Below are 24646 nucleotides of genomic sequence, written 5' to 3' on the forward strand. Positions count from 1 at the left end.
GTTTATTATCTATGCATAGTCACTTCACCCCTACCTACATGTACAAATTACCTCAACTAACCAGTACCCCCGCACACTGACTCGGTACCGGTGCCCCCTGTATATTGCCTCCTTATTGATATGTTATTGTGTTACTTTTTACTTTAGTTTATTTGGTAAGTATTTTCTTAACTCTTCTTGAACTGCACTGTTGGTTAAGGGCTTGTCAGTAATCATTTCACGGTAAGGTCTACACTTGTTGTATTCGGTGCATGTGACAAATAAAGTTTGATTTGATAGCTGTCATGATTCAGTCACTTAGGTCTACACATATTCTCAATCACACGCATACTTTGGCGATGATAAAAATGTCCAAACAATAAAATCGCACAGTTAGAAAGTACATTTATTTGGTTGAAACTTGCATTGGGATGTTTATGCCAATGCATCATCCGAGTTTCATCCGTCTTTAACTATTACAGCAAGGCTATTGTATCACATTTTCAACGTAGAGGGCGGGCACGGGGAGAGGAAGACTGGGCGATATCCTTCTTCTATTGGTTAGTTGAGCTGCCGATCAGCAGAAAGCCCAGGAAAAAATTTTTTGGGGGACTGGCGCAAAAAACGTCTTTGCGTTTGTTCGGTAGCCGAAACGGTATCGCACTTTAGAATGGCCAGAAACTAAGTGCGAATCAGGTAGGATTCGTTATCGCATTATTTAATAGGCTACATGAAGCGTTTACTAATGTCTTGAATATGACTTTTGATGTGCTTTGAGCTGGCGTACATGGGTGCTTTCTTTGACATTTTCTGGAAATGTTTTGTTTCACGAGGGTTGGTGAAAGCCAAGCCCTCGATGCTTTACTTTCATTCATCATCCAACAATAACCAGAATTGTGTGAAGTGCATATGTACCGATAAAGGCATGTTGGGTGGTGACTTCTCGTGAAACGGGGGTGTTTAGAATTACGGAAGTTGATTTTGAGCGAGTATGGTCATGTTTTTCTGTTGCGCAAAGTTGCGTTGCCTCTCCATGTCATCCGCTCGCTACGTGATGAGGATAATAGTTGCGGTCGAAGCTCCACACTCGTCTTTATGTGAGCATCTTACATAACTTTCCAGGTTGAACACATAATGACAGACAGTTGTGTAGAATGACACGTCTGATGTAGGATTCTAGGTTAATGTGGCCTACTGCTGGATATGGTGAATTTAAATTATAGGTCTAGAAATAACTATCAGAATGGCAATTGTCCAAAGTGATGAGATTTTGTAGGTTACTAATCAATCAATCCATCAAATCAATCACATTTGATTTATAAAGCCCTTTTTACATCAGCCGATGTCAAAGTAATTTGTTACTTTACTTTCTTGACTTAGCTATCAGTAACACTCATGGAATTAAAGTGTAGACATGGCAGTAGGACTGTTTCCTAGCAACAGATCAATACGTATCTATAGGTCAGTGGTCTATGTTCATAACAAGTCTGAAAGCCTAACCCACTGTATGGATTTCGGGTGCGTACACGAAGTCCTGAAAAACAAAGGTCCCAAATAGCATCATATTCCCTACATAGTGCACTACTTTTGACCAGGACCATAGCAGACTTTGTTTCAGCTGGAGTGAGGGTGATATCATGTTTCACTGACAGCATCTTCTCAACAATAGTCTGAGGCTTTCTGCGATCAACATTGTGTGTCTGTGATTATCCATGTGGCCTGAATGTTCCTCCCACGCTGGGGTCAATCTGTTATATTGCTCCAAGATTACTGCCTTTAAATCCTGTGTGTGTGTGGAGGGAAGGGGTCTAGTCTTAGAACTGGGGCATACACATTCACGCCATACTATCTCTGTCACATGTAAATGCATGTGACAGAGATGAGAGAGAGACCAGGGCCCATAGGGATCAGACCAACAGTAGTGCACTACATAGGGACTAGGGTTCTATTTGTGATGTAGCCAGTGTGTTCAGGCAGGAGGCCCACTGCCGTCTGAATCTAGGTCACCAGCAGCAGCAGCAGCAGCAGCATCATCAGCAGCATCACATAGACAACACTGTAGCATACACCTCTAACACACACACACACACTCCTATACACACGTTCGTACACTCTCAACCACACACACACAAAGTTCTCCATCTTTCTAGTCCCAACTCGGTGCCGACTCCGTCCTAACCAACGTTCCCTCTAAACTGAACGCGGCGCTCAGTGGCCTGAGATTGCTGCACAGCTAGACATATCAGCCCACTGAGAGAAGCACGAGATTGAACTTTACACAACTTTCTAGAGTGTTCTCTGTTAGTTAACACCATCTACATGTCCTTTTACTGTGTGGCGACAGTGGCCAATTTCAATGCAACATACCTGAAACAAAACTAACTATGCGAGAGATTTTGTTGACGGCAGAACGCATCAGAGTAGGATTCTATTGAGCACGACTCAGCCCGTACTCTACACAGACTGGTGGGGCATAACCAATCAGAACTGCAGTAGGCCTATATGCAAATAGATCAATGCCATATATGGATCTGTGCCATTTACTTTAAACTGGACTGTGTTTACAGCTGTGGTATCACTGACATTGCTCGTCCAAATATTTATACATTCTTAATTCCATTCCTTTACTTAGATTTGTGTGAATTATTGTGACATTGTTAGATATTACTGCACTGTTGGAGCTAGAAACACAAGCATTTCGCTACACCCGCAATAACATCTGCTAAACACGTGTATGTGACCAATAACATCTGCTAACCACGTGTATGTGACCAATAACATCTGCTAAACACGTGTATGTGACCAATAACATCTGCTAAATACGTGTATGTGACCAATAACATCTGCTAAACACGTGTATGTGACCAATAACATCTGCTAAACACGTGTATGTGACCAATAACATCTGCTAAACACGTGTATGTGACCAATAACATCTGCTAAACACGTGTATGTGACCAATAACATCTGCTAAATACGTGTATGTGACCAATAACATCTGCTAAACACGTGTATGTGACCAATAACATCTGCTAAACACGTGTATGTGACCAATAACATCTGCTAAACACGTGTATGTGACCAATAACACCTGCTAAACACGTGTATGTGACCAATAACATCTGCTAAACACGTGTATGTGACCAATAACATCTGATTTGATAGTGAGTGTAGATGTGCTTGTTTTGAGATCAAATCAAGAGCTGCATGTAGCCACGTGTCCACATTGTGTTCATATCCTTTGCTAGTTAGTGAGTTATTAGCCCAGTTATAGATCATTAGTAGTCAGTAGTAGGGGAGTGATTGCTTCCTACAAGAGCACTAAACATTTCTAGACAAGCAGGTCAGGTAAAGAGCTTTTCTTTGCCTTTGAAGGGAGTGTTGTATTTTGAGACAGGCTTAAATAAGCTAAGTAGCCAATAGGCAGAGGGTAACATCATTTGTCTAATTCTCTGTAATAATGGTATGGGAATAATAATGCATTTTATTTTGTAAAGTGTTAACAACATTTTCAGTCACCTCCTTGTCTGAAAGACAAGTGGATAAACAGGTTCATGTCAAGCCCTGTTTTTTTTTGTCAAAAGTCTCATGGAATGTAGGACTACATTGAACACCACACATTGGCTGCTACTGTAGACTGAATAATAGAACAGCTATTTCCATTGGATGCATTTTCTCTATTGTTGTTGATGGTAGGCCACTCTGGTAGGCCTACATTACGATCAAATAGCCACAGTAGCCTACTTGACCACTGTTAAAACTAGAGGTTGACCGGCATGGCCGATTAATTAGGGCTGATTTCAAGTTTTCATAACAATCAGTAATTTGCATTTTTGGACGCCGATTACATTGCATTCCACGAGGAAACTGCGTGGCAGGCTGACTACCTGTTATGCGAGTGCAGCAAGGAGCCAAGGTAAGTTGCTAGCTAGCATTAAACTTATCTTATAAAAAAACAATCAATCTCCACATAATCACTAGTTAACTACACATGGGTGATGATTTTACTAGTTTAACTAGCTTGTCCTGAATTGCATATAATCAATGCGGTGCCTGTTAATTTATCCTCGAATCACAGCCTAATTCGCCAAACGGGTGATGATTTAACAAAAGCACATTCGCGTCAGGGTATATGCAGCAGTTTGGGCCACCTGGCTCGTTGCGAACTGTGTGAAGACCATTTCTTCCTAACAAAGACCGTAATTCATTTGCCAGAATTTTATATAATTATGACATAACATTGAAGGTTGTGCAATGTAAAAGCAATATTTAGACTTAGGGTTGCCACCTGTTCGATAAAATACGGAACGGTTCCGTATTTCACTGAAAGAATAAACGTTTTGTTTTCAAAATTATAGTTTCCGGATTTTACCATATTAATGACCTAAGGCTCGTATTTCTGTCTGTTTATTATATTATAATTAAGTCTATGATTTGATAGAGCAGTCTGACTGAGCGGTGGTAGGCAGCAGCAGGCTTGTAAGCATTCATTCAAACACTTTACTGCGTTTGCCAGCAGCTCTTAGTAATGCTTGAAGCACAGCGCTGTTTATGACCTCAAGCCTATCAACTCCTGAGATTAGGCTGACAATACTAAAGTACCTATTAGAACATCCAATAGTCAAAGGTATATGAAATACAAATGGTATAGAGAAATAGCCCTATAATAACTACAACCTATAACTTCTTATCTGGGAATATTGAAGACTCATGTTAAAAGGAACCACCAGCTTTCATATGTTCTCATGTTCTGAGCAAGGAACTTAAATGTTAGCTTTTTTACATGGCACATATTGCACTTTTACTTTCTTCTCCAACACTGTGTTTTTGCATTATTTAAACCAAATTTAATATGTTTCATTATTTATTTGAGACTAAATAGATTTTATTTATGTATCTTAGCTTCTTACTGCATTCGCGTAACAGGCAGGCTCCTCGTGGAGTGCAATGTAATCAGGTGGTTAGAGCATTGGACTAGTTAACAGTAAGGTTGCAAGATTGAATCCCCGAGCTGACAAGGTAAAAATCTGTCGTTCTGCCCCTGAACAAGACAGTTAACCCACTGTTCCTAGGCCGTCATTGAAAATAAGAATTTGTTCTTAACTGACTTGCCAAGTTAAATAAAGGTGTAAAAAAAAAAATTTGGACACCGATTTCCGATTGTTATGAAAACTTGAAATCGGCCCTAATTAATCGGCCATTCCGATTAATCGGTCGACCTCTAATCTGTAGGATTCTAGAGGCAGTGTGTTATAATCTGTAGGATTCTAGAGACAGTGTGTTATAATCTGTAGGATTCTAGAGACTGAGTGACAGTGTGTTATAATCTGTAGGATTCTAGAGACTGAGTGACAGTGTGTTATAATCTGTAGGATTCTAGAGACTGAGTGACAGTGTGTTATAATCTGTAGGATTCTAGAGACTGAGTGACAGTGTGTTATAATCTGTAGGATTCTAGAGACACCGAGACAGTGTGTTATAAACCTGTAGGATTCTAGAGACTGAGTGACAGTGTGTTATAATCTGTAGGATTCTAGAGACACCGAGACAGTGTGTTATAATCTGTAGGATTCTAGAGACACAGAGACAGTGTGTTATAATCTGTAGGATTCTAGAGACAGTGTGTTATAATCTGTAGGATTCTAGAGACACAGTGACAGTGTGTTATAATCTGTAGGATTCTAGAGACAGTGTGTTATAATCTGTAGGATTCTAGAGACTGAGTGACAGTGTGTTATAATCTGTAGGATTCTAGAGACAGAGAACAGCTACCAACAACAAACCACACCCTTTTAGAAAGCTTTCTGAGAAACATACACTAGTTCTTTTCTAACAGATCAGTAACTATTTATAGTCAAAGAAGCACATCTCATTATGTTCTGGTGTAACTGTCTGTGGTTCTGTTAGATTGACTGTGTGGTTCTGTTAGATTGACTGTGTGGTTCTGTTAGATTGTCTTTGTGGCTCTATTAGATTGACTGTGTCTGTGTGGTTCTGTTAGGCCTACAGTCACAGTCAATCTATCTGTTAGGTCTGTAGATTGAACCAAAGATTCCCTAAATACTGCACTCCGTTTTACCAGGGGGAGTTCTTTAAGGGACAGACCATGTGTTTTGTGTTATCCGTCTGGAGGGAAACGGGTGGGTTCAGCCCAGTGGGTCATGTGGTTCCACTGGTATTGTTGTCCTGCAACACCAACTTTGACCCTCCCGCTGTCTGTGTGTGTTTGACAGTAGTACCGTGACCCTTTGAACATACTCACTCAATCAATCAATCAATGAACCTCCCAGATGACCTCACTAAGGTGTGTGTTTGGGGGCAGCGTAGGATACATTGTGTACACTGGGATGGCTTCTAGTGAAAACCCGTCCATCTCCTCTTTCTGCCTCTGGTGAAACCAGTTTTTATACAAGTCGATGTGTGAAAACCAGTTTTTATACAAGTCGATGTGTGAAACCAGTTTTTATACAAGTCTATGGGCGAAAACAATGCACTTGATGGAGGTTTTGGTGAAGACTGAAGTAAGCTTCCTCTGTACTGTACCCTCACCCAGACTACCTCAACATGTTCTGGTCTGGTACAGGCTGTACTGTACCCTCACCCAAACTACCTCAGCATGTTCTGGTCTGGTACAGGTTGTACTGTACCTTCAGCTAAACTACCTCAACGTGTTCTGGTCTGGTACAGGCTGTACTGTACCTTCAGCTAAACTACCTCAACATGTTCTGGTCTGGAACAGGCTTCCTCTGTACTGTACCTTCACCCAAACTACCTCAGCATGTTCTGGTCTGGTACAGGCTGTACTGTACCTTCAGCTAAACTACCTCAACGTGTTCTGGTCTGGTACAGGCTGTACTGTACCTTCAGCTAAACTACCTCAACATGTTCTGGTCTGGTACAGGCTGTACTGTACCTTCAGCCAGCCTACCTCAACATGTTCTGGTCTGGTACAGGCTGTACTGTACCTTCAGCCAGCCTACCTCAGCATGTTCTGGTCTGGTACAGGCTGTACTGTACCTTCAGCCAGCCTACCTCAACATGTTCTGGTCTGGTACAGGCTGTACTGTACCTTCAGCTAAACTACCTCAACATGCTCTGGTCTGGTACAGGCTGTACTGTACCTTCAGCCAGACTACCTCAACATGCTCTGGTCTGGTACAGGCTGTACTGTACCTTCACCCAAACTACCTCAACATGTTCTGGTCTGGTACAGGCTGTACTGTAACCCTAACCCACAGCATCAGTAAAACTCTTTTGTGTCATACCCATGGATTTCTGTTTGTATCTGCTATGTGGGAAACAGTCATCTTGAATGTGAATAGGGACGATCTGCTTGTAGCTGGTTGCTGCTAGCGTCTGGTCTCTGGTTGGCTGGTTGCTGCTAGTGTCTGGTCTCTGGTTGGCTGGTTGCTTTCCTCCAGTTAAAGGGAAGTGGTTTGATCTGTTTTACACATCATCGTCAGACATCCTCTACTCTCCTCTAATCTCCCCTACTGTCTCTCCTCACTGCTGTCTGTCTGGTGTACAAGATACTGTCTCTCCTCACTACTGTCTCTCCTCATATCTCCCAAACTGTCTCTCCTCACTGCTGTCTCTCCTCACTGCTGTCTGTCTGGTGTACAAGATACTGTCTCTCCTCACTACTGTCTCTCCTCATATCTCCCAAACTGTCTCTCCTCACTGCTGTCTCTCCTCACTGCTGTCTGTCTGGTGTACAAGAGACTGTCTCCTCACTGCTGTCTGTCTGGTGTACAAGATACTGTCTCTCCTCACTGCTGTCTGTCTGGTGTACAAGATACTGTCTCTCCTCACTGCTGTCTGTCTGGTGTACAAGCTACTGTCTCTCCTCACTGCTGTCTGTCTGGTGTACAAGCTACTGTCTCTCCTCACTGCTGTCTGTCTGGTGTACAAGCTACTGTCTCTCCTCACTGCTGTCTGTCTGGTGTACAAGCTACTGTCTCTCCTCACTGCTGTCTGTCTGGTGTACAAGCTACTGTCTCTCCTCACTGCTGTCTGTCTGGTGTACAAGCTACTGTCTCTCCTCACTGCTGTCTGTCTGGTGTACAAGCTACTGTCTCTCCTCACTGCTGTCTGTCTGGTGTACAAGCTACTGTCTCTCCTCACTGCTGTCTGTCTGGTGTACAAGCTACTGTCTCTCCTCACTACTGTCTCTCCTCACTGCTGTCTGTCTGGTGTACAAGCTGTCTCTCCTCACTGCTGTGTGTCTGACCCTCCTTGTTGTAGTACTGTGGTGGTGCAGAGCGTCAAACTGACTTCAGGGAAATACACACGTTCCAGTCTGAACGCTTTCAGAGTGAAGAGTATCAGACCACAGGGACATGAAGTTACAAACATCCGCTAATGACCTGTGTGTGTGTGTGTGTGTGTGTGTGTGAGCCAGGCGATACAGCAGGATGTCTATAGAGGCTGAGGCGTTGCTGCAGGAGGCTAAGGAGAGTATAGAAGCAGCTCAGAATTACAGGAGCGAACTACAACAACGCCTACATGGACTCAGCCAGGCACGCAAACAGGTAATAACACAACTACACTGGTCCAACTCTCACGCAAACAGGTAATAACACAACTACACTGGTCCAACCCGCACGCAAACAGGTAATAACACAACTACACTGGTCCAACTCTCACGCAAACAGGTAATAACACAACTACACTGGTCCAACCCTCACGCAAACAGGTAATAACACAACTACACTGGTCCAACCCGCACGCAAACAGGTAATAACACAACTACACTGGTCCAACCCTCACGCAAACAGGTAATAACACAACTACACTGGTCCAACTCTCACGCAAACAGGTAATAACACAACTACGCTGGTCCAACTCACGCAAACAGGTAATAACACAACTACACTGGTCCAACTCTCACGCAAACAGGTAATAACACAACTACACTGGTCCAACTCTCACGCAAACAGGTAATAACACAACTACACTGGTCCAACCCTCACGCAAACAGGTAATAACACAACTACACTGGTCCAACCCGCACGCAAACAGGTAATAACACAACTACACTGGTCCAACCCTCACGCAAACAGGTAATAACACAACTACACTGGTCCAACCCTCACGCAAACAGGTAATAACACAACTACGCTGGTCCAACCCGCACGCAAACAGGTAATAACACAACTACACTGGTCCAACTCACGCAAACAGGTAATAACACAACTACACTGGTCCAACCCTCACGCAAACAGGTAATAACACAACTACACTGGTCCAACCCGCACGCAAACAGGTAATAACACAACTACACTGGTCCAACCCTCACGCAAACAGGTAATAACACAACTACACTGGTCCAACCCTCACGCAAACAGGTAATAACACAACTACACTGGTCCAACCCTCACGCAAACAGGTAATAACACAACTACACTGGTCCAACCCTCACGCAAACAGGTAATAACACAACTACACTGGTCCAACCCGCACGCAAACAGGTAATAACACAACTACACTGGTCCAACCCTCACGCAAACAGGTAATAACACAACTACACTGGTCCAACCCTCACGCAAAAAGGTAATAACACAACTACACTGGTCCAACCCTCACGCAAACAGGTAATAACACAACTACACTGGTCCAACCCTCACGCAAACAGGTAATAACACAACTACGCTGGTCCAACCCGCACGCAAACAGGTAATAACACAACTACGCTGGTCCAACCCGCACGCAAACAGGTAATAACACAACTACGCTGGTCCAACCCGCACGCAAACAGGTAATAACACAACTACACTGGTCCAACCCTCACGCAAACAGGTAATAACACAACTACACTGGTCCAACCTGCACGCAAACAGGTAATAACACAATTACACTGGTCCAACCCGCACGCAAACAGGTAATAACACAACTACACTGGTCCAACCTGCACGCAAACAGGTAATAACACAACTACACTGGTCCAACCTGCACGCAAACAGGTAATAACACAACTACGCTGGTCCAACCCGCACGCAAACAGGTAATAACACAACTACGCTGGTCCAACCCGCACGCAAACAGGTAATAACACAACTACGCTGGTCCAACCCGCACGCAAACAGGTAATAACACAACTACACTGGTCCAACCCTCACGCAAACAGGTAATAACACAACTACACTGGTCCAACCTGCACGCAAACAGGTAATAACACAATTACACTGGTCCAACCCGCACGCAAACAGGTAATAACACAACTACACTGGTCCAACCTGCACGCAAACAGGTAATAACACAACTACACTGGTCCAACCTGCACGCAAACAGGTAATAACACAACTACACTGGTCCAACCCTCACGCAAACAGGTAATAACACAACTACACTGGTCCAACCCTCACGCAAACAGGTAATAACACAACTACACTGGTCCAACCCTCACGCAAACAGGTAATAACACAACTACACTGGTCCAACCCTCACGCAAACAGGTAATAACACAACTACACTGGTCCAACCCGCACGCAAACAGGTAATAACACAACTACATTGGTCCAACCCGCACGCAAACAGGTAATAACACAACTACACTGGTCCAACCCGCACGCAAACAGGTAATAACACAACTACACTGGTCCAACCCGCACGCAAACAGGTAATAACACAACTACACTGGTCCAACCCGCACGCAAACAGGTAATAACACAACTACACTGGTCCAACCCGCACGCAAACAGGTAATAACACAACTACACTGGTCCAACCCGCACGCAAACAGGTAATAACACAACTACACTGGTCCAACCCTCACGCAAACAGGTAATAACACAACTACACTGGTCCAACCCGCACGCAAACAGGTAATAACACAACTACACTGGTCCAACCCTCACGCAAACAGGTAATAACACAACTACACTGGTCCAACCCGCACACAAACAGGTAATAACACAACTACACTGGTGCAAACAGGTAATAACACAATTACACTGGTCCAACCCGCACGCAAACAGGTAATAACACAACTACGCTGGTCCAACCCTCATTCAGATTAAAGGTCGACCTATGGAATGGCCGATTAATTAGGGCTGATTTCAAGTTTTCATAACAATCGGTAATCTGTATTTTTGGATGCCGATTCTGGCCAATTACATTGCATTCCACAAGGAAATTGTGTGGCAGGCTGACCACCTGTTACGCGAGTGCAGCAAGGAGCCAAGGTAAATTGCTAGCTATCATTAAACTTATCTTATAAAAAACAATCATTCTTCACATAATCACAAGTTAACTACACATGGTTGATGATATCACTAGTTTATCTAGCTTGTCCTGCGTTGCATATAATCGATGCGGTGCCTGTTAATTTATCATCGAATCACAGCCTACTTCAACTTCTCCAAACGGGTGGTGATTTAACAAAAGCACAATCGTTGCACGAATGTACCTAACCATAAACATCAATGCCTTTCTTAAAATCAATACACAAAAGTATATATTTTTAAAGTTGCATATTTAGTTAAAAGAAATTCATGTTAGCAGGCAATATTAACTAGGGATATTGTGTCACTTCTCTTGCATTCATTGCACGCAGAGTCAGTGTATATGCAACAGTTTGGGCCGTCTGGCTCGTTGCAAACTAATTTGCTAGAATTTGACATAATTATAATATAACATTGAAGGTTGTGCAATGTAACAGCAATATTTAGACTTAGGGTTGCCACCCGTTTGATAAAATAAGGAACGGTTCCGTATTTCACTGAAAGAATAAACGTTTTGTTTTCGAAATGATAGTTTCCTGATTTGACCATATTAATGACCAAAAGGACCATTCATCTAGTATCAGGAAGATGTTACAGCCTTCCCTCCTCCCTCTCCCCCCCTCTCTATCCCCCTTCCTCCCTCTCTATCCCCCTTCCTCCCTCTCTCCCCCTCCCTCTCTCTCCCCCCCTCTCTCTCTATCCCCCTTCCTCCCTCTCTCCCCCTCCCTCTCTCTCCCCCCCTCTCTCTCTATCCCCCTTCCTCCCTCTCTCCCCCTCCCTCTCTCTCTCCCCCCTTCCTCCCTCTCTCCCCCTCCCTCTCTCTCCCCCCCTCTCTCTCCCCCCCTCTCTCTCCCCCCCTCTCTCTCCCCCCTTCCTCTCTCTCCCCTCCTTCAGGCTAATATTAAACACTGTTGTTATTTCCTGCTCCTCTAAAAGTAAAGCAGAGAAAGAGAGGTATATGAAAAGAGAGACAAACACTGCTCATTGGCCAAACCGGAGGTGGCGTGAATGCGGAGTAGTCCAACTCCCGAACTAAAAAGCACATTCTATTGAAAACAGGCTGTTTAGTTCAGGTGAGGACTTCATCTGTGTCTGTAACTAGGTTTCCATCCATCTGGTGACAGATTGTCATCAGAATGTTCTAAAATCCTGATTTAAAAACAAGATGTCTCCGTTTCCCCACCAGAGATGTCTCCATCAAGCTGACGTGTTGCAGGTGAAAGGCAGTGTGTGATGACGTAGTGTGTATTAAACAACTACTTCTGTGGTTCAATTCCCATCTACTGAATAGGGGGTGTAACGGTATTGGTGCTGAACCGTTCAGTACGGGGATCTCAGTTCGGTCTGCACTGTGAAACCCGAACACATTAAATCTTAATATGTTTAAATGCACTAGGTCTATAGGCTATGACTATGCTGGGCTGTAGGCCTCTTGAGTAAATCTGAGCTGAAAAACATTCCAGGCTATTCCGTTAAAACAACCAGAGTCTATGTGCACGTTGTGATCAACATTCAAATCTTAATTGGTTCATTTCAAACTGTCCTTTTGTGAGGCGTAGCCGGGAACTAGTTCTGTATGATGGCGAGTGGTGGTGGGGGGGGGGGGGGGGGATTCTCCTTCCTTTAAATCTACATTTTGGCTTCCCAGTAAATTACAAAAAGAGTTGTGGCTTAAACCTTCACTGTATTGTCACCACTGCTCAACCAGAATTGTCAGAGACTCCAGTCACCCAAGTTATAGACTGTTTTCTCTGCTACCGCACGGCAAGCGGTTCCCGGAGCGCCAAGTCTAGGACCAAAAGGCTCCTTAACAGCTTCTACCCCCAAGCCATAAGACTGCTGAACAATTAATCAAAATCTCCACCGGACAATTTACATTGACCCCCCCTCTTGTAAACTGCTGTTACTCGCTGTTTGTTTATTATCTATGCATAGTCACTCCGCCCCCACCTACATGTACAGATTACCTCAACTAACTGACTCGGTACCGGTGCCCCCTGTATATAACCTCCACACTGACTCGGTACCGGTGACCCCTGTATATAACCTCCACACTGACTCGGTACCGGTGCCCCCTGTATATAACCTCCACACTGACTCGGTACCGGTGCCCCCTGTATATAACCTCCACACTGACTCGGTACCGGTGCCCCCTGTATATAACCTCCACACTGACTCGGTACCGGTACCTCCTGTATATAACCTCCACACTGACTCGGTACCGGTGCCCCCTGTATATAACCTCCACACTGACTCGGTACCGGTACCCCCTGTATATAACCTCCACACTGACTCTGTACCGGTGCCCCCTGTATATAACCTCCACACTGACTCGGTACCGGTACCCCCTGTATATAACCTCCACACTGACTCGGTACCGGTACCCCGGTTATTCTTATTGTGTTACTTTTTTATTATTACTTTTTATTTTAGTCTACTTGGTAAATATTTTCTTAACTCTTCTTGAACTGCACTGTTGGTTAAAGGCTTGTAATTAAGCATTTCACGGTAAAGTCTACACTTGTATTCGGCGCATGTGACAAATAAAGTTTGATTTGATTTGAATAGCCTATGCAGCTGCCAACATGTTGACACATTTACGCCGACATCACCGCAGTATTCCCACCACCGGAACTAGACGGAAACTCAAAACAACATCACCGCAGTATTCCCACCACCGGAACTAGACGGAAACACAAAACAACATCACCGCAGTATTCCCACCACCGGAACTAGACGGAAACACAAAACAACATCACCGCAGTATTCCCACCACCGGAACTAGACGGAAACTCAAAACAACATCACCGCAGTATTCCCACCACCGGAACTAGACGGAAACTCAAAACAACATCACCGCAGTATTCCCACCACCGGAACTAGACGGAAACACAAAACAACATCACCGCAGTATTCCCACCACCGGAACTAGACGGAAACACAAAACAACATCACCGCAGTATTCCCACCACCGGAACTAGACGGAAACTCAAAACAACATCACCGCAGTATTTCCACCACCGGAACTAGACGGAAACACAAAACAACATCACCGCAGTATTCCCACCACCGGAACTAGACGGAAACTCAAAACAACATCACCGCAGTATTCCCACCACCGGAACTAGACGGAAACACAAAACAACATCACCGCAGTATTCCCACCACCGGAACTAGACGGAAACTCAAAACAACATCACCGCAGTATTCCCACCACCGGAACTAGACGGAAACGCTAAGCAACAACACGGCTTTGTCTCCCCTCTGCATTGAAGCAGCCCTCCACAGCTGCTTCTGACTGGGCCAAAGACATGACAGATAGTTTACAGTAGTAGATATGAACCCATTCTCAGTGGTTGAGGAGAATAGAGGGTATCGAGCCACGTTACCAACTTCACCCTCCGCTCTATATAACCAAGAGAACGGGTAGTACCCCCTCTATATAACCAAGAGAACGGGTAGTACCCCCTCTATATAACCAAGAGAACGGGTAGTACCCCCTCTATATAACCAAGAGAACGGGTAGTACCCCCTCTATATAACCAAGAGAACGGGTAGTACCCCCTCTATATAACCAACAGAACGGGTAGTACCCCCTCTATATAACCAAGAGAACGGGTAGTACCCGCTCTATATAACGGGTAGTACCCCCTCTATATAACCAAGAGAATGGGTAGTACCCCCTCTATATAACCAAGAGAACGGGTAGTACCCCCTCTATATAACCAAGAGAATGGGTAGTACCCCCTCTATATAACCAAGAGAACGGGTAGTACCCCCTCTATATAACCAAGAGAACGGGTAGTACCCCCTCTATATAACCAAGGGAACGGGTAGAACCCGCTCTATATAACCAAGAGAACGGGTAGTACCCGCTCTATATAACCAAGAGAACGGGTAGTAGCCCCTCTATATAACCAAGAGAACGGGTAGTAAACCCCTATATATAACCAAGAGAACGGGTAGTAGCCCCTCTATATAACCAAGAGAACGGGTAGTACCCCCTCTATATAACCAACAGAACGGGTAGTACCCGCTCTATATAACCAAGAGAATGGGTAGTACCCGCTCTATATAACCAACGGGTAGTACCCCCTCTATATAACGGGTAGTACCCCCTCTATATAACCAAGAGAACGGGTAGTACCCGCTCTATATAACCAAGAGAACGGGTAGTACCCCCTCTATATAACGGGTAGTACCCCCTCTATATAACCAAGAGAACGGGTAGTACCCCCTCTATATAACCAAGAGAACGCCAAAGTTATCAATGAATTGAAATGGACACTTATCTACAGAATGGTTCTGTTCTGCCCGCTCTCTGGTGCCCACTGTTCCCACCCAGTATCTGGCACTCGTCTCTCTCCTTTCCCAGCTGTAGAGTCCAGTTTTGGGCCATTTTTCCCATAACCCCCCTCTTCCCCAGGGATGAGTCATAATCACTGTAATATGAGACTAGGCAGGCAGGAAAAACTGCTCTGTCACACACACACAGATTACCAGGATGGTGTGACGTCCGTGAGCAGTGTGTGTGCCTTAAATACTTCTGGCTTCTGTATGAGAGGGAGTCAAAACATCCTGTAGTTATCTCTCTCTGGTCTCTCTCTCTCTCTAGTCTCTCTCTCGCTCTGGTGTCTCTCCTGTCTCTCGCTCTCTCTGGTCTCTCGCTCTCTCTGGTCTCTCGCTCTCTCTGGTCTCTCGCTCTCTCTGGTCTCTCGCTCTCTCTGGTCTCTCGCTCTCTCTGGTCTCTCGCTCTCTCTGGTCTCTCGCTCTCTCTGGTCTCTCGCTCTCTCTGGTCTCTCGCTCTCTCTGGTCTCTCGCTCTCGCTCACCTTACCCCTCTCTCTCTCATACCTCTTATCTCTCTCTCCCCAGCCTGTATGTCCTCTACTCCCAGTGGTCATTGTATTCCAGATGACAATATTAGCTTTCCAATCCTTCACCGTCCCAAAATATACATTATCTTTGGCAACATACCAAATGGCACCCTATTCCTTCCATAGTGCACTACCTTTGGGCCCTGGTCAAAATGAGTTCACTATATAGAGAATAGGATGCCATTTAGGATACTGCCCTTATCTCCACAAAACTGACAGACACCAGGAAGTGATGCAATGGCTCCAGTGAGGCATTTCCTGTGTCCTGTTGCCTGTACACACTGATCTCTGATAGTGTTCTATGTAGGTCTTTCCATCCTCATCCAACTGTTCTTTTCTCTTGTTTATTAGTGCAGCTCCTCTGCTCTTCTGTTTCTTTCTTTCGCTCTCTCTCTCTCTGGTCTCTCTCTCTCTCTGGTCTCACTGGTCTCTCGCTCTCTTTCTCGCTCTTTTTTTGCTCTGGTCTCGCTCTTTTTTGCTCTGGTCTCTCGCTCTCTCTCACTGGTCTCTTACCCTCTTTCTCTCTGGTCTCTCTCTCATAGTCATAGTGAGAGGAGGACTGTCAGTCAGTGGGTGTGTCCCAAAAAGCTCCCTATATAGTGCACTACTTTTGACCAGAGCTATATGGGCCCCTCCTCTCTATGAGCCCTAGTGCACTATGAAGGCACTAAGGGTGCCATTTGGGACTGAGACAGTCTGGTAGTTTCATACTGACAGGAGTTCAGTTCAGGATGATTGTCTGTTAAGAGGAACTGAAACAGAGACTAAGTTTCACTGCAAAAGACTAACCACCAGCTTCCTGTTCCGTTGGGGGACTGGCACTGTTTCCACATCTTAACGGTTTAGCATTTTTGGTACAAAGTTTACATATCAATTGAATCTCTCTCTCTCTCTCTCGCTCTCTCTCCAGGTACGAGGCAGCTCGTCTCAGGCCAGGGAGGGGTTGAAGCGTCATTTCTCAGAGCTCCAGACGGCTGTGACCCGCCTCCTGACGGAGCGTCTGAGCGTGCTCCTTAGCGAGGTGGATGTCATCGAGCAGGACAGCGTACGACCGCTGGACGACTGCCAGAAACTCATAGAACACGGAGTGAACACTGCAGACGAGCTGCTCCGAGAGGGTGAGGTATAGATAGACGGAGGGACGCATGGTTCAAATCCCGGAGCCCTTGAGCAAGGCACTTAACCCTGACTGATCCAAGGTGACCCTGGCCGTGACCCCACTCCCTGAGACTGTCTCAGGGGGAGTAGGGATATGCAAAAAACACACATGTTCCTTACACACTGTGTGTAACAGGACTAATAAAATATAATAACAATCACCTCACAAATCATTATGACTTTATATTACACACCGTCAGAATCATGTTTCTCCTGTCCTCCTCCTCCTCAGTACTGTCAGAATCATGTTTCTCCTGTCCTCCTCCTCCTCAGTACCGTCAGAATCATGTTTCTCCTGTCCTCCTCCTCCTCAGTACCGTCAGAATCATGTTTCTCCTGTCCTCCTCCTCCTCAGTACCGTCAGAAGCATGTTTCTCCTGTCCTCCTCCTCAGTACCGTCAGAATCATGTTTCTCCTGTCCTCCTCTTCCTCAGTACCGTCAGAATCATGTTTCTCCTATCCTCCTCCTCCTCAGTACCGTCAGAATCATGTTTCTCCTGTCCTCCTCCTCCTCAGTACCATCAGAATCATGTTTCTCCTGTCCTCCTCCTCCTCAGTACCGTCAGAATCATGTTTCTCCTGTCCTCCTCTTCAGTACCGTCAGAATCATGTTTTTCCTGTCCTCCTCCTCTTCAGTACCGTCAGAATCATGTTTCTCCTGTCCTCCTCCTCCTCAGTACCGTCAATCATGTTTCTCCTGTCCTCTTCCTCCTCCTCCTCAGTACCGTCAGAATCATGTTTCTCCTGTCCTCTTCCTACTCAGTACCGTCAGAATCATGTTTCTCCTATCCTCCTCAGTACCGTCAGAATCATGTTTCTCCTGTCCTCTTCCTCCTCAGTACCATCAGAATCATGTTTCTCCTGTCCTCTTCTTCCTCTTCATCCTCAGTACCGTCAATCATGTTTCTCCTATCCTCCTCCTCCTCAGTTCCGTCAGAATCATGTTTCTCCTGTCCTCCTCCTCATCAGTACCGTCAGAATCATGTTTCTCCTGTCCTCTTCTTCCTCCTCATCCTCAGTACCGTCAATCATGTTTCTCCTATCCTCCTCCTCCTCAGTTCCGTCAGAATCATGTTTCTCCTGTCCTCCTCCTCCTCAGTACCGTCAGAATCATGTTTCTCCTGTCCTCCTCCTCTTCAGTACCGTCAATCATGTTTCTCCTGTCCTCCTCCTCAGTGCCGTCAGAATCATGTTTCTCCTGTCCTCCTCCTCCCTCATGTCCTCTCTCCAGGTGAGGTAGCTATCCGTTGTGGTCTGGGGGAGAAGGAGGACAAGCTGGGGAGTTTCACCAAGAAGGCCCTTCAGATCCAGCTGGACAGGTGAAGGAGAGGGAGGGAGGGAATTATCATACTCTCTTTCACTATGTCATGTATGTTGTAACTAAGAATACAATGTAAAGGTTAACTTGCGTGTGTGTGTTTATTTTAACCGTGTGTGTTTATTTTAACCGTGTGTGTGTGTGTGTCAGCCTTCCGGAGGTACCAGTGTTAGTAGACGTGCCGTGTGTATCTGCCCAGCTGGATGACTCTCTGCTGTACGCGGTGAGAGACAGAGTGTCACGACACGGATCAGTCTCTTCACACCCTCCGGTCCAGATAGAGGAACTCCAGGAGAGACCTGGCAGTGTGTTAGTACGCTGGTGTAAGGTGAGGACACGCACACACACACACACCCCCTACAGGTGTTATGACAGTTAATATCAGTAACTAGTACACTGTCCTGTGGGGTGTTATGACACTGATATTAACTAACTAGTACACTGTCCTGTGGGGGGGGGGGTGTTTCATAACATCTCTGTCTCTCTAGGTGGATGATGAGTTTGCGGTGCAGGACTACCGTCTGCAGTATCGTCGCTCAGTGTCTGGTCAGTACCTAGGTCAAAAATGATTTCATATCCCAGAACTTATTCATTTCTTTGTGATTCTAGATCATTCATATTTATAATAATAATCTAAGTCGGAATGTTTTCATAACGCATAAACACATTTCTGAAAAAAAGGGACCAGCGAAGCTGCCTTACTGTAACAAAGGGACCAGTCCTGATCCCATGAATCTGTTTGCGCCTGTGGATATGTTGTCCTAACCATACAATTACATATTAGTACTTTATTAATAGTGCTTAATAATGTGTAATATAAAATATAATTGTATGTACATTATAATATGAAAATACGTTTTAATTGAATTGTACTTTATAATATGAATAGTACATTCACCTAGAATAGTACTTTATTAATAGTGCTTAATAATATATCATATTATAATGTGAAATATATTATAAAATGTAATTGTATGAATGGTACTTTATATGAATAGTACTTTATAATATGAATGGTACATTATAATATGAATAGTTCTTTATAATATGACTAGTACATTCTACTAGAATAGTGTTTGATCTCTGTGGTCCTAACCTTGGTATCATCCCCTTCAGGTCAGTACGAGGATACCTACATCGGGCCGGAGCAGGAGTTCCTGGTCCTACACCTGGATCCCCACACTGATCATCTGTTCAGGGTGTGTGCCCGGGGGGAGGGACGGACCGAGTGGAGCCCCTGGAGCGTCCCACAGACAGGATACACCACACTGGCTCCCCATGGTAAACACACACACACACACACCACACAGTAAACAAAAGTACATCTCTGATGGTATTTTTGCATCTCAGATGGTGTGTGCTTGCGTAGCCTGTAGACGTTTGTTGGTCTCGTGTAGCGTGAGTCACTAGCTCTGGTCCAGGGCATCAGTGTGTTGGGCACATACCAGTCAGGGCACTAGCTCTGATCCAGGGCGTAACCATTGTTGCTTGTGCAGCAAGCTAGTACACACACACTAGCTACCTAGCTTGTAATTTCACCTCCCGTGCTGTTGGTGTCAGTAAAGCACCATCCTCTCTGGCATCACTCAACATCCTCTCTCATCTGTCTCAGTGTCTGTGGCGTGAGAAGGTGTCTCCTGGAGCCAGACCTGTTGAAATGCAGTCGGCCTCGACTGAAGATGTACTGTTGTCATGGTTTCTGTCTTCTTCTGGGTGGTGTGTGTTTCTCTGACCGTGTGTTTGTGTGTGTTCCAGAGTGGCGTCCAGGCAGTGAGGGCTACATCCTCAGCAGTAGAAGGAACATCGCCATGCGGAGTGACTCGTCCCCCTCTAAAGCTGGGGTTCTCTACTCCAACGCTCCAACGTACTTCTGTGGACAGACGCTCACCTTCAAGTCAGTACACACACTCCCCTCTCCATCACAATCTCTAGCGTAATGTTATGCTGTGATTCCTGTCGTGTGATTAATGTGTTGTGTGTGCTTGCGTAGGATCTCTGCGACGGGCCAGGTGGACAAGCGGGACAGTATCGGGGTGTGTGTGGGGTGTGAGGGAGAGGCGGAGTCTCTCCAGAGGGACCAGGCCGTTTGCATCTCCACCAACGGTACACTCACCATCACTTTAAAACAATTGTAAAGCGTACAATTGCAGAGTAGCAGCAGCGTTAAAACTTAGCAAAACTTGACAGATTTTTTTCTCACCTTCTCTTTATCCCTCTTCCTACTTTTTCCTCTCTCCTCTCTTCCCTCCAGGAATGGTGTTTGTCAACGGTAAAGAGATGACCAACCAGCTGCCTTCTATCACCCTCGGCTCTGCCGTGACCTTTGATATGGAAGTGGTCAACCTACTACCTATTAGCAACAACAACCTTAGCGACGGAGGCAACTTCAAGCTGAGGGTTACGATTGGCTCAGGGAACCGGGAAGTGGTGTTTGATTGGCTGCTGGACCAGGGGGTGGACTGCCTGTTCTTTGGTTGCTCCTTAGCCCACCCTGGTTGGAAGGTGCTGGTGTTTTGAGGCTGCTGATTGGACAGCAGCCCCGTCAGTCAACACAAAGGGACAAGCAGAGTAACAGTCCTGTCTGCTGGAGTTGTCCTGTCCCAAATCAACCCCGAGACCCAACCCCTTAGACCAGTGGTATTCAAACTTTTTTTTTAGCAGGGACCCTATTTGTTTGTGTGCATTTTCTCATGAACCCACCCCAAAAATAATGACAACCTTAAATTAGTACATTTTACATCAACAAATAATCCTTAATTCGTTACATTTACAAGACACCAAAATAAATGTACTCAATTGTATTTTTCAAATACGTTTGTATAATCTGTACTCGTACTTTTTGTTTAGTGGGGTCGCGATCATCGCCTTTGAATATCACTGCCTTAGCCTCTACCCCCTATAGCAACCTTTCAGTATTGGGGTATTTCTAAAATGTGAATTCAACTGCTGTTTACAGTAATGTACCCCATCTGTTCCTTTCACCCTGGGAAATGTTTCATCTGGCCTTCTGCAGCTATCTGTGCTTCCTCCAGGTATGACTGGTGATGGCTGTCTTCTCCGGTATCAGAACATCTCACCTCCTGTAGCACACCTTTCTCCTCTTGGCACCTGGATCGACATTGTACGCAAAGCCCTTTCTGAACTGCCTGATAAGATATCCTGCCATCTGATACAGACTCGTGTGCCAGAACTGACCAATCATTCTTCCTTTTCAATGACTCAGGCTGTGCATGAAATGGCACCCTATTCCCTACATAGTGCTATGGGCCTTGGTCAAAAGTAGTGCACTATATAGGGTGCCATATTTCAGATGCACATTCTCTCCAAACGTCCTAAAATTGTGTTTTTTTTACTTTTGAATGTGAGAACAATAAGGGAGTGGTCTCATTCAGAGACCTTAGAAGTGATCAGAGAGAGAGAGAGACGTTACCTTTCATCAAACACATGAGCTGCAAAGCACGCTGGTGTGGTTTACCACAGAATAAGACACCACCACTGTGAAAAACGATTCCCTCGAGATCGTAACCTCTTCTTTTGTCAGTCTCTCCTTCCCTGTCGACCCGTTTAATTCTCTAGCTCAGTGAGCAGAACTCGTGGTGTGGACGAAGTGTTCTGAATCAGATTCCATTTCATGCTCTTAATGTGCTTTTTAAAAACTTGTTTTATTTTTTTTGCTAACAGTTTTCACAACCATGTAATGTAACTTCACTTGTAGACATTGATGAATTTTGGGGGGAACGTGTTCTACTTGTGAGAAGTGATTTATATTTTAAAACGGTATTCTATTTCCTCTAGAGCAATATAGGGACGAGTGGGTTGCTTCCTGTGGTTCTGCAGAGATGGAATGGTTGCTGTGGTTACAGAGCGCTCTTCAGCAGACTGACTGTTGAGTTAAATAAAGGTTAATTTGAACCATCTAACTAGGCAAGTCAGGTAAAAACAAAATGTTATTTACAATGACGGCCTGCCCCCTAACCCGGACGACGCTGGGACAAACCCTATGGGACTCCCGATCACGGCCGGTTGTGACAGCCTGGAAACGAACCAGGGTCTGTAGTGACACTGCGTCACTTGGGAGTGTGACCATTTAACAGGTTAACAGTGGTCATACATAAGACACTGCTAGATAAAAGTTATAGCTGGATACAGTATACAGCTGTATAGTTACTCTGTGGCAGTGTTGCTTCACGTCCAAATCATCTGATATCAGTGAAAGGCTGCCAATGGCGCAAGGGTAAGGTGGTGGGGTTGGAAATGGAACCAGGCCACCTGTTAAAGTGGGGTCGTACTCAGCTGTCTGTCATCCACCACCCTCATGCAAACATCCGTCTCTGATTCCTTTAACTGTGTGGCTGAGTCCCAAATAGCAGCCTATTCCCCATCTAGTGCACTACTAGATGGGGAATAGGATCCATAGGGCTGGTCAAAAGTAGTGCACTTTTGGAATGCTGACTGTGACTTGTAATCAGGGTTGGGCTCAGTTCCATTTCAATTCGGGAGGTTAACTGAAATTCCAATTGCGTTAAAGTGGAATGTGAGTTGACTTCCTAAATAGCATTGACCCCAGTCCTGCTTTTATTATCTACATGTGTGTGTATACCTCCTTGTGCCTTCCTTCAGTACAGAATGAATGCCCCAGAAACATCCAATAAATTGCTTACTCATCTATTTTTGTCTGAAATATGCAACGATCCAAATTGGAGCTACATCAAGAGATGGACAGAACTTCAGGATTATGGGTCAGCCAGGATAACAGACCATTTCTACTAGCCAGGATAACAGACCATTTCTACTAGCCAGGCCAGCAGACCATTTCTACTAGCCAGGCCAGCAGACCATTTCTACTAGCCAGGCCAGCAGACCATTTCTACTAACCAGGCCAGCAGACCATTTCTACTAGCCAGGCCAGCAGACCATTTCTACTAGCCAGGCCAGCAGACCATTTCTACTAGCCAGGCCAGCAGACCATTTCTACCAGCCAGGCCAGCAGACCATTTCTACCAGCCAGGATAACAGACCATTTCTACCAGCCAGGATAACAGACCATTTCTACCAGCCAGGATAACAGACCATTTCTACTAGCCAGGATAACAGACCATTTCTACTAGTAGTGTTAGAACCGTATCCATGAGATAGTTACAGTAACCAGTAGTGTTAGAACCGTATCCATGAGATAGTTACAGTAACCAGTAGTGTTAGAACCGTATCCATGAGATAGTTACAGTAACCAGTAGTGTTAGAACCGTATCCATGAGAGTTACAGTAACCAGTAGTGTTAGAACCGTATCCATGAGATAGTTACAGTAACCGGTAGTGTTAGAACCGTATCCATGAGATAGTTACAGTAACCGGTAGTGTTAGAACCGTATCCGTGAGATAGTTACAGTAACCAGTAGTGTTAGAACCGTATCCATGAGATAGTTACAGTAACGTGACCAGTAGTGTTAGAACCGTATCCATGAGATAGTTACAGTAACCAGTAGTGTTAGAACCGTATCCATGAGATAGTTACAGTAACCAGTAGTGTTAGAACCGTATCCATGAGATAGTTACAGTAACCAGTAGTGTTAGAACCGTATCCATGAGATAGTTACAGTAACCAGTAGTGTCAGAACCGTATCCATGAGATAGTTACAGTAACCAGTAGTGTTAGAACCGTATCCATGAGATAGTTACAGTAACCAGTAGTGTTAGAACCGTATCCATGAGATAGTTACAGTAACCAAGTGTTAGAACCGTATCCATGAGATAGTTACAGTAACCAAGTGTTAGAACCGTATCCATGAGATAGTTACAGTAACCAGTAGTGTTAGAACCGTATCCATAACATAGTTACAGTAACCAAGTGTTAGAACCGTATCCATGAGATAGTTACAGTAACCAAGTGTTAGAACCGTATCCGTGAGATAGTTACAGTAACGTGATCAGCAGTGTTAGAACCGTATCCATGAGATAGTTACAGTAACGTGATCAGTAGTGTTAGAACCGTAACGTGATCAGCAGTGTTAGAACCGTATCCATGAGATAGTTACAGTAACGTGACCAGTAGTGTTAGAACCGTAACGTGACCAGCAGTGTTAGAACCGTATCCAT

General features: G+C 44.9%; 1 protein-coding gene across 1 annotated transcript; it reads left to right on the forward strand.

Moving 5' to 3' along the window:
• Positions 1-566: 566 nt before the first annotated feature.
• On the forward strand, positions 567-23221 carry LOC129833016 (cytokine receptor-like factor 3). The gene is made up of 10 exons (XM_055897235.1): positions 567-675; positions 8381-8510; positions 16988-17195; positions 18467-18554; positions 18704-18881; positions 19042-19099; positions 19670-19834; positions 20309-20447; positions 20544-20656; positions 20805-23221. The coding sequence occupies exons 2-10, from the start codon at positions 8394-8396 to the stop codon at positions 21068-21070; spliced, it is 1332 nt and encodes a 443-aa protein (XP_055753210.1). The 5' UTR covers positions 567-675; positions 8381-8393; the 3' UTR covers positions 21071-23221.
• The last annotated feature ends 1425 nt before the right edge of the window (positions 23222-24646 follow it).

The sequence above is a fragment of the Salvelinus fontinalis genome, chromosome 2 (assembly GCF_029448725.1).
Source record: "Salvelinus fontinalis isolate EN_2023a chromosome 2, ASM2944872v1, whole genome shotgun sequence".
Classification (NCBI taxonomy): Eukaryota; Metazoa; Chordata; class Actinopteri; order Salmoniformes; family Salmonidae; genus Salvelinus; species Salvelinus fontinalis.

Bases quoted from the DNA above. Each gene is read 5' to 3' on its own strand.
- LOC129833016 (XM_055897235.1), top strand. From the start codon at position 8,394: ATGTCTATAGAGGCTGAGGCGTTGCTGCAGGAGGCTAAGGAGAGTATA. The intron at 18,555-18,703 runs GTGAAGGAGAGG...TGTGTGTGTCAG, and splicing joins CTTCAGATCCAGCTGGACAG to CCTTCCGGAGGTACCAGTGT. The intron at 20,448-20,543 runs GTCAGTACACAC...GTGCTTGCGTAG, and splicing joins GGACAGACGCTCACCTTCAA to GATCTCTGCGACGGGCCAGG.